Source organism: Triticum aestivum, chromosome 7D, assembly GCF_018294505.1.
Source record: "Triticum aestivum cultivar Chinese Spring chromosome 7D, IWGSC CS RefSeq v2.1, whole genome shotgun sequence".
NCBI classification, from domain to species: domain Eukaryota; kingdom Viridiplantae; phylum Streptophyta; class Magnoliopsida; order Poales; family Poaceae; genus Triticum; species Triticum aestivum.
Window position 1 is genome coordinate 534,441,184 of NC_057814.1, and position 9,555 is coordinate 534,450,738.

Genomic DNA, 9,555 nt, shown 5'->3' on the forward strand with positions numbered 1-9,555 from the left:
CTCCCTGCGTTGTGCGCATCGCCGCCGCCGAACACTTGCCTGCAGCAAGCACACCGATGTGGACCACATGCAACATTCTACCTCTCTTTTCTGCAGGTCATCCATGTTGCAGAAGTCCTTCCGCAACATTATCTATGTTGCAAAAAGGTGGAATCGAAAGAAAAAAACCTGCAACACAATCTCTGTTGAATATTTCTGCAGAACGAGCTTTGTTGCAATAATAAGGGTAGGACTGGGCCGCTGGATGGACCAGATCTATGCTCTAAGTGCATCGCGTGCTCCTCTGTCCAAGTCTCCAACAACTGTTGCGCAAAATAGCGGTCTATCGCTCGATTTATCATTACAATCAGTGCATCATCGTCTCCAAGAAAGAATAGCCATCAGTGCGCAGCATCACTGTTTTAATTCTTAGGGGCGGAAACAAAAATGTATGCCAACTTTTGATTTGTTTGTGAATTCTAGTTAACACTACGCAGTATACGATATTGCCACCAATATGAAATCCTCACTTCCAGCTTTCCCCCAGAAAACAAGTCTTCACTTTCAGCTTTCCTCAAAGGAAAAATTTTCCCCTTCAAGCCTCCTTCGGTCAAAAGGCCGTCCGCAGCAGCGATGATGAACTTGCCAGGCTGAACCCACCATGGCTGTTGGTTGATGTATGCTGAACCTTGCAATGTTGGTTTAGTTTCATTCAGAAGCAGGGACATGTCTTCTAACTTATAGTTGTCCGCACCGAATCCGATCGGTCCGGACTGCTGTGCGCCGCGGCCTGTTGGCTGCACTCCTCGACAACCCTCGTCGGTGTCCTAGCCTTGAGCATCATCTCGGCATACTCCGCCTCAGGGTCCGACAGAGCCACAATCGCCCCGCCCGCCCCCACCGAGGCCTCCCCGTCATGCAGCACCACCGTCCTGATCACGATGTTCAGGTCGAACGTGCGGTTGTACGAGAAGAACCCGATCGACCCTGAGTAGATGCCCCTCGGGCTGCTCTCGAGTGCGTCGAGGATCTCCATCGACCTCACCTTTGGGGCGCCCGTCATCGAGCCTCCTGGAAAGGCGGCTTTGATGCAGTCGACGGGGCTTAGGTCAGGCTTCTTTGTCCCGCGGATGGTGCTCACCATGGTGTGGACTGACTTGTATGACTCGACGTCCATGAGGCGAGGAACGTGCACGCTTCCGGGCTCACAGACCTTGCCCAGGTCGTTTCTTAAGAGATCAACAATCATCAAGTTCTCAGCCTGATCCTTTTCACTGTTGAACAAATGCAGAACAAAAACAGTATCAGCACTGTGACACCCCAATTCAGAAGTTTGCAGGAATAATAATCGCCACATAAATAACAGTGATACTGAACAACCAGCAGGATAGGGATAGAAACATCAGCAAGCACGGCATTCATATAGTTAAGAGAGACCTCCAAGTACACAAGGGAAAACATATTAAATTATGATGATCTTTTTTACAATTATTGGCTGTAGCAACAAAAGAACTGCATATATTATCATATAATCATATCGTTTTCGATGATAGAACGGTGATATAGTCTGATGCATAAACTAAATAGTTTCGGCAGGTGTAGTTTGTTTCTCTGCAAGATTGTTGAGAAAACCTGATATTAAAGGTCATACAATTTACTTGTTTCCTTAGCACTCAAAAGGGAAATCGTTCACAAAGCAACTTAATCCAAAAGAAAAATTGTGAAACAACTTAGGTCTCATTTGGTTCACAGGAATTTTGTAGGAAAAAAAATCCGTTGGAGCCCTTTGGTTTGTAGGAATGAATTTCTATTCCTGTGAAGGATAGGAACCGAACCCCTTTACATTTGAAAGGAAAAAAAATATTAGCCTAGACTCAATGGAAAAATTCCTATCATATGCATCAAATATTCAAACGGCATCTCTTTCCCTATAGGAATTGAGATACATGACATCCCACTTCCTATTGTTTTCCTATTCCCATAATATTCCTATCCTATATGAATCAAAAGAGGCCTTATTCAGGAATCTTGTTGTAGTGATTATGAGTAGTGCATAAAAAGGAAATTGGTAAAAGGAAAAAACTAGGTCTCCCAATTGTAACCTCTCCAAAAGGACGCTTAAAAATATCAGCAAAATAAAAGAAGATGTATATTTCATATACTTGCCTGTATTTCAGTTGCAAACGTAGGCATTCATCTTCCTCGGGTGTTCTGCCACGTGCTATAGTACCTTTGATTGGTTTTGCCTCCAGAACTGCATTTTGATCTAGCCGCAGAAACCGTTCAGGAGAAGAGCAGCATATACTCAGGTTTTCTGAGGAGAAGTTAAGCCAGGCTGCATAGGGAGCTGGATTTTGCTTTCTCAATTGAAGGTACAGTTGAAGAGCATTTATATACTCTATCCCTCTCCTCATCCGAGTGGTCAGGCATAACTCGTAGCTTTCTCCGTCTCTGATATAATCCAGGCAACTTCGAACATCCTTAATGTATTGATCCTTTGATTTTTCTACGACAAAACTTTGCTTATTCACATTGGATGATCCAATGAGTGATTTTCCATTAATCGGTAGTCCTGGTGACATAGCAGCCATCCTGAGAAGCCTCTTCTCAGTCTCCAGCAACCATGAAGTATGTGTTGTATTATGGTGCATTCCATTTCCGTTACTTAAAGAATATTCGTCATATAATGACAGAATATATACATCACCATTGTTGTGATCGATTGCCACAAGGTTATCAGCAAAGAAAAAGCATGCATCAGGAGTACTTGATTTAGCTTTGTTAGATGATGCATCACATTCAACCTTAAGACCATACCTGGTTTCAAAGGAAAGCAATTGAGTCAGAGAAAAGCTAAGAGAACTTTGAAAAAATATACTATGGCACTTGATTAAAATGCAAAAGCACTAATGAAATCATGGAAGAAAAATATGAGAATGAGGACACATGATTGAGGCGATTCTTTGTGAAGCAAAAAACTATGAACATACTATCTTAAGAAGTAACCTAACTGCAGGCAGGAAAACAGTTAAATGCTAAGCATATGATGAAGCCATGATAACAAATCTACCTACCCTAGATATCCAACAAATCCACCATGGAAGTCAAATGGCAGCCCTTCAAAATCCTCTTCATTGTATTTAATGGACTGGATCTCCTGCAAAATGTGAATCATTGAGTAATTGGAGCTCACAAGCAAGATTCTGCTTTGCTGATAAGTTCAAGGGCTAGTCATAGTACATGAGCTTAATACCAAATCAACCATAGTGAGAATTCGTGAGTATATTAGGTGGAGAATACAAATGCTGTGGGTCAAAAAAAATGCTAATAATCAAATGCCTATAAATGGATTTGTTGACACGTCTCCAATATCAATCAAGCACTTACGTTCAGTTTCAGAAAAGAACACTTCTAGTTCCTTGATAATGTGTATGCAGCCTCACATTTGCTTAATTATTGTGATATGCGGTGCGAGCATTGGAACTAAATAACTTGGATACAGTGGCAGAATACAATATTGACATCACAAAAAATAATGTGAGGTTCATCAAGTGCACCATTTCAACTTATACCTTGTGAAGGAATTCCAAGAAGCCATCTTTGAGAGAGTTTTTCACAGCAGATCCATGAGCACCTCGAATAGTAATGGTTCCTCCACAGTTGGCCCTGGAAGAAATCCAGGATAACATGAACATTTAGGATACATGAAAATGCACCAAATATTTTTGCTTCTGTTTTGAGTGCCTTCCTACCTTTGATTGGAGAGGTGAAATGTCATTTGCTTCCACAAAGGTCCACCCTTACCACCCATAAATGAAAAGCGTGCCCTGTTCTGCAAGAAGCAATAGCTCAGAACGAAAATATGATGATCATTTAACCAAAAAAAACAGAGAGAAAAATGCATCGTCGATCGGGGAAGTTAATACATTTCCAATTTATCGACTTGACTGCAAACTGATTCCAACTTAATTCACGCAGATTAAGAAAAATATTACCCACATTTGTTCTGATCATTTCATCTCCTAAAGTGAAAGCAAGGTTCTTTTTGAAACAGGCTTGAGTTAGAAGAAATGTAAATGGATAAGTTTTATGCATCTTTTGTTGTTTATGCAGTAAATCTGCATGTAAAATGAGCATCTAATTAGTTGTAATAACATAAAAATCGTATCCTCGTCAAGCTCCACTTACATCAGAGATCAGATGAAATCACACAGTAAATTAACTGGATGATCAATCAAGAGTAAGCTGATTTGGCACCTGATCAACTGATGAGCTATCCAGCCAAAATGTATCTTCGGCATTTTGATGACCAAAAAGCTCCGAGAAAATGTCTTCAGAGCCATTTGTGCGGCTGAGGAAGTTATCAATCCTCTTCCATCTCAATCGTAGATATTTTTTCTTGATATTTCTCTCTGCAAGCATGTGAACCCCAACAGAATCGCCAAGCTCCAGTCCTTCAGTGTGTGACAAGCCCTTCGGGACATAATTGCATTGATCTGCAGAATTGACCTGGCGAACAATTAGAAAGTCAACTACGATGGAGTATGAAGGGTATGTGCAGGAAATATTTAGTCATGTATGGTACTTGAGGGCTTTCCAGTTTACCAATACTGTGAACCTTTCTTTCCTGAAACAACGATGATTGTGATCCAAAATCAGTTGTTATCCTCTTAAAGTTTTGAAAAATCTGTCTTCCATAATGTGTAGCAACACTCTCTGGATGGAACTGAAATAAAAGGCAATCAATTATAAGAAGAAATATCAATTTAAGAGGAAACATGAAACAGAAGTAGCCAGTATACCTGCACTCCATAATGAGGCATGCTGGAATGCTTGATGCCCATGACAATCTTGTGGCCGTCCGGCTTACTAGTATTGTTTATGGTAATTGGCACTTCACCATTGTTAATGCGCTCTGAAGGGTCAGTTATGGATAAGTTATTCAATGATCCCCAGAAGGGAGTATTATCAGGCTGATCACTATCAAGGAAAGATAGCATTTTGGGAGAAGCCGTCCATGCTATTGATACAAGATCCTCAGGCAGTGAGCTTGCTTCTATTACAAGTGAATGGTAGCGCACTACCTGAAAATAGCATCAGTAAGTACAATGCTTTTTGCAGCACAAGTGGAAAGTACAGACTGAAACACAAATGGTACAGGGTTTGGTAAATTCAGTGGTACACTAACCTTGAATCCAGAGTTTATACCTGATGGGATGTGATTAAAGAGGTAGCATCCATTATGCTCAATTTCACTGATTAAGGAAAGTTAAGTGTCAGGCCATGTGTTAACCGTAAGAGCAGCTAGAACTTGACGATCATGATAGGGATTTGCATTTATCAGAAAGCTGGAAGTATACATTAGCGCGAAGAAGAGTTCAACATCTTACCTAAGTCGCCCATGTATAGCTTCAGGAGCGTGAACAATCTTAGCGCCATGAACTAATCCCAAGGCCTGCAACAATCAAACACGGTATCATTTTCAGGCCATGACGACACCACACGGTCCATAACTTCCCTTCATAAACAAGTTTACAAGGACAAACATTATTGTTTCACCTGGTGGCCAAGGCAGACACCTAGAATGGGTATATCTCCGCACTCGCAAAGTATCCGCAGACATACACCTGAAAAAACAACACAAGTATATAACATCATTCTTTGACAGATACAAGCGTAGCAAGTAGCAAGTGAATTAGAATTGGTGCATAGCCCTCACCTATGTCGGTAGGACACGACGGAGATCCAGGGCCAGGCGAGATCACGATGTTGTCAAAGGCCCTCTTCTTGTACACCCAATTGTAAACATCCCTCCACGCCCACTCGTCGTTGCGCACCACCACAGGCGGCACTGCAGATTCAGGCGACCGGCCATAAGGACACCGTCCAGTAAAGCAGTAGGAAAGGGGTGATCTCTCTCAATCTACTAGTTCAGAACATCTCCAACAATCAATCGATTCAATTCAACAAATGGGCACTGCGGGAAGCTATAAGGAGACTACTCGTCGTCGGTCGCGGAGCTAGATTAAGGCAAAGATGAGAGTGTTCAGTGAGAGCGAGAGGGGAGCGGCCAAGCGGGGTTGGTGGGGTGGCTCACCGCCGTTGACGACGGAGAGCTCCTGGAAGATGTTGTAGGTGTAGCTGTCGTAGTTGTCGATGAGGAGCGTCCTCACCGGCGGCTCTTCCGGGCCCGGGCCCTCCTCCCCGCCGGCCCGCAACGCCGCGGGACGCCTGGCGCCGCCCCGGCACGGGGGGTGCTGCCACCGCGCGGAGGACGGCGGCGGCGGGGCCCACCTCGCCGTCGGCGGGGCGGGGAGGCGGAGCGCGGCCATCTCTATTCCTCGGCGGCACGGTGCGGCGAGATCAGAGGAGAGGAGGGAGGGAAAAGGAAGCGAGGAGAAAAGGCGGCTCGCTTTTCTGGGGCGGTGGTTCGCTGCTGGTGCGGAAATTGTTTATGAATGAAAATCTTTTGTGCTGCTCCGCCGATCGTCTTGGCGGCTGTGCCCCAGTGCCGTCCCCGTCTCCTCCGCCACCACCAGCCCCAGCGGCCCACTGCGGTCGGCGGGAGGTCATGGGCTGATGCTGGGTGGGGGTTGGTGATGGAAACAGCGACACCAAATTTTGCAAAATTTCAGAGCAGGGATTCAGAATTAGGACTCTTTGATTCAAAGAAATTCTACAGGAGTTTGGGAGGATTTTGTGAGATTTTATAGTAGTTTGATTCATAGGAATAGATTCCTTTTCCCCTCAAAAATAAAATCTTTGACCCAAATTTCTATGATTTTCTAACCTTATATAGGATTCAAAAAATGACATTCCAATCGTACGTTTCCCCTATCCCATGCATTTTAATAACGGAAATATTAACGCCCACACGTATGGGTGTCTGCATCTCGCCCACACGCATGGATCAACGTTCGTTTGTGTTTGCACGAATCTTGGCATATTTTGCCAGATTTTTTATGCCACGTAGGACGGGGCTGGTGTGTGGGTGTTGAAGAGTTCGCCCACACGCCCGCAGCACGCGGTTTGCCAGCTGTGCTGTGTGGGCATTCGCCCACACCGCCACCACCTAGTCCATGTGCGGGTGGGCGAACTGTTTTTGCCCACACGACACTCGTACGTTGCTGGGTGGCAACTGCAGTTACACGTACGTGGCAACTAGGTAAGCACACATGACAACTATGATTCGTTGCTAAACGGTAACTGCAGTTGCGCATATGTGGCAACCAGATAAACACACATGACAACTATGGTTGGACCACACGTGGCAAATAGGTAAACACACATGACAACTACTGTTTGACCATATGTGGCAAGTAGTTAATCACACACGGCAACTATTGTTTGATTACACGCACAACTAGCATAAATTATACATGGCAACTATAGTTAACCAAAACAGATAGAGTTGCCATGCTTTCACAACTGCAGTTGCCATCCCGGATAACTACATCTGCCATCTCGGATGGCAACTAAATCGTCATCCCGCGGGTACCTAACGTAGCCGCGCCAGGACGTGTGGGCATTTTTGCTTCGTGCCACACGCGCAGGGTGGAGATGAGTAGTACTTGTTGGGCGTGTGGCACGAAATAGCTGCGCCCACACGTATGGGCAATTATAATGTTCGCCCACACATAGCCAGTGTGGGCTGCCTCCTGCTCATGCCAAACACGGTGTATGGGCGAATGTTTAGTATGTCATACGTGTGGGCGTTATCGGCGTCCTTTAATAATCCTGCACTCAATAGATTTGGCACTGCAAGAATTGATAAAAATCTTAATTTGGGGAGGCATTTAAACTACAGATCAGATACGACTTATTAATCTTTTATTTTTCTCAGCAAGTGAATGTATCTAGTTTTGATTTGGAATTTGATGGCACAGCACATACACTATGTGATTGAAGATTCTGATGACACGGTAGATACAAAAAATACATGGTTCTTTGATTCAAAGGAATTTCACGGAAATTTTAGGGGATTCAAAATTATCCCTTTGGAGACCATTTGATTCACACAATAGAAATCCTTCGCAAAAATATTTCTTAGGGTCCCTCTTGTGCACTATCTTGGAGAAGAATTCCATCCACTCAGACATCTTGCTTTGTTTTTCCTATCATGTTCTCCAATCCTAGGATTCATACATAACATTCTAATCCTACTTTTTCATACATCTTGCTTTGCTTCTCTTGTGATTTTTTTTTTCGAGGGTACGCAAATTGTATACCTTAGCTTTATAGAAGGAGAGAAATAAGACATAACAACGTCAACCATTCGCTGCGGAGAACGAAGGTGACCAACTCCACACCCGGTTCGTACAAGGACAACCAAACACAACAACACGGCTACGACACAAGAAGCCTACCCAACACCGAGCCCCTTGCCGTGTCTCGGCCGACACTGAAGACCTCCGAAGAACAGCAACTCCAGCTTCCTTGGAGTAGCCAGCGACGACCGTACATGGCGCCGAAGGAGAAAGATCTGGGTAGCGGTGAACACCGGAGGAGCGCATCATGGGACCTCGAGTCTCCCAGCACAATGCTCCCAACAGAGTAACAACCTCAAAGACGTTGCCATCATGCCGATCTTATGAATCAAGGCTTTCGCCCCGGAGACAGCTGCCAATACGAGGTCGCGAGGAAGATGGCGTCGCACTCGGCGAAGCCTCCAGGAAGGTGAATGACACCCGCAGGTGCCATCAACGCCGGTCCGGCCACAACCGAACAAGATTTTCATCCGTAGCTCTGCACATCTCCAAGTCTCCAAGATCCCGGCCAGTCCCGATCAGATGCCTCGCACCGCCGTCACCGCAACAACTTGCCATCGAAGCCCCCCTCACTGCCGAGGGAACACGCCTAAAGCCATCACCTTCAACATCGACTAGGAGCCGCAGCAACCACCGAGCGGTGCAAAGCCAGTTCCGCCACGGTCGCCTTCACCCACGCCAGGGGACTGCCACCAGAATGAATCTGACCCGCACCTCCGACCACCCTCCGGCACCCACACCGCCAAGGCATCGCCGCACGCCTCACACGGCAGCAACCAAACGCCCGCTGCCCGCCAAGACCCTTCCTGGCAAGGCCTCGCAGCGCCGCCGCCGCCATGGCTGCGCTCGCACCGCCGCCGCCGCCAGTGCCGGTGCACCACCTACATCCTCCATCCTGCTACGCTCCACGCAAGGATCCAGAGACAACCGCCGCACTCCCTGCCGTGAGCACCCCAAGGACGCCGGCCAGCGCTGAAGACGCACCCGATTCGGGCCGAAAACGGATCAACCCGCTCGGATCTGGCCATCCACGAACTCCTTCGCGGCGAGGAGCACCAACCCGCAGCTGGCCTGCGCCCTCCACAGCGTCGCGCCGCCGCGCCGCCTCGCACCACCTCCCGCCAGCGCGCATCCATCCGCCGCGTCGGCCACCGAGATTCGACGCCAGGCTGAAGAAGCGGTCCCGCCGGCCTGCGCCCGCGACGCACCGCCACCAGACCGCCGCGACGCCCTACACCACCTCCCGCCAGCGCACATCCATCTGCCGCGCCGGCCACCGAGATCCGCCGCCAGGCCGAAGAGGCGGTCC

At 46.7% G+C, this 9,555-nt stretch overlaps 1 protein-coding gene across 3 annotated transcripts; it reads right to left on the reverse strand.

Annotated features, from left to right (window-relative positions):
• Positions 1-279: 279 nt before the first annotated feature.
• Positions 280-6,443, reverse strand: LOC123164873 (probable aminodeoxychorismate synthase, chloroplastic). Of its 3 annotated transcripts, none has more exons than XM_044582480.1 (13): positions 6,077-6,443; positions 5,699-5,830; positions 5,539-5,606; positions 5,370-5,434; positions 5,168-5,234; positions 4,782-5,063; positions 4,565-4,705; positions 4,237-4,488; positions 3,732-3,811; positions 3,552-3,645; positions 3,054-3,136; positions 2,146-2,796; positions 280-1,253 (listed from the first exon to the last, which is right to left on the reverse strand). In XM_044582480.1, the coding sequence occupies exons 1-13, from the start codon at positions 6,309-6,311 to the stop codon at positions 713-715; spliced, it is 2,691 nt and encodes an 896-aa protein (XP_044438415.1). In that variant the 5' UTR covers positions 6,312-6,443; the 3' UTR covers positions 280-712. The 3 variants fall into 3 exon arrangements, with proteins under 3 accessions (XP_044438415.1, XP_044438417.1, XP_044438416.1); XM_044582482.1 differs by having other exon boundaries at positions 4,598-4,705; positions 6,077-6,442; XM_044582481.1 differs by having other exon boundaries at positions 4,237-4,475; positions 4,585-4,705; positions 6,077-6,442.
• Between the last annotated feature and the right edge of the window lie 3,112 nt (positions 6,444-9,555).

What these genes read in the sequence shown, in the direction of transcription:
- LOC123164873 (XM_044582480.1), bottom strand. Translation starts at nt 6,311, where the DNA reads ATGGCCGCGCTCCGCCTCCCCGCCCCGCCGACGGCGAGGTGGGCCCCG. An exon ending in GTAAACTGGAAAGCCCTCAA is followed by an intron (nt 4,489 to 4,564) that starts GTACCATACATG and finishes ATTGTTCGCCAG; the next exon opens with GTCAATTCTGCAGATCAATG. An exon ending in CGTTTGCAACTGAAATACAG is followed by an intron (nt 1,254 to 2,145) that starts GCAAGTATATGA and finishes TTTGTTCAACAG; the next exon opens with TGAAAAGGATCAGGCTGAGA.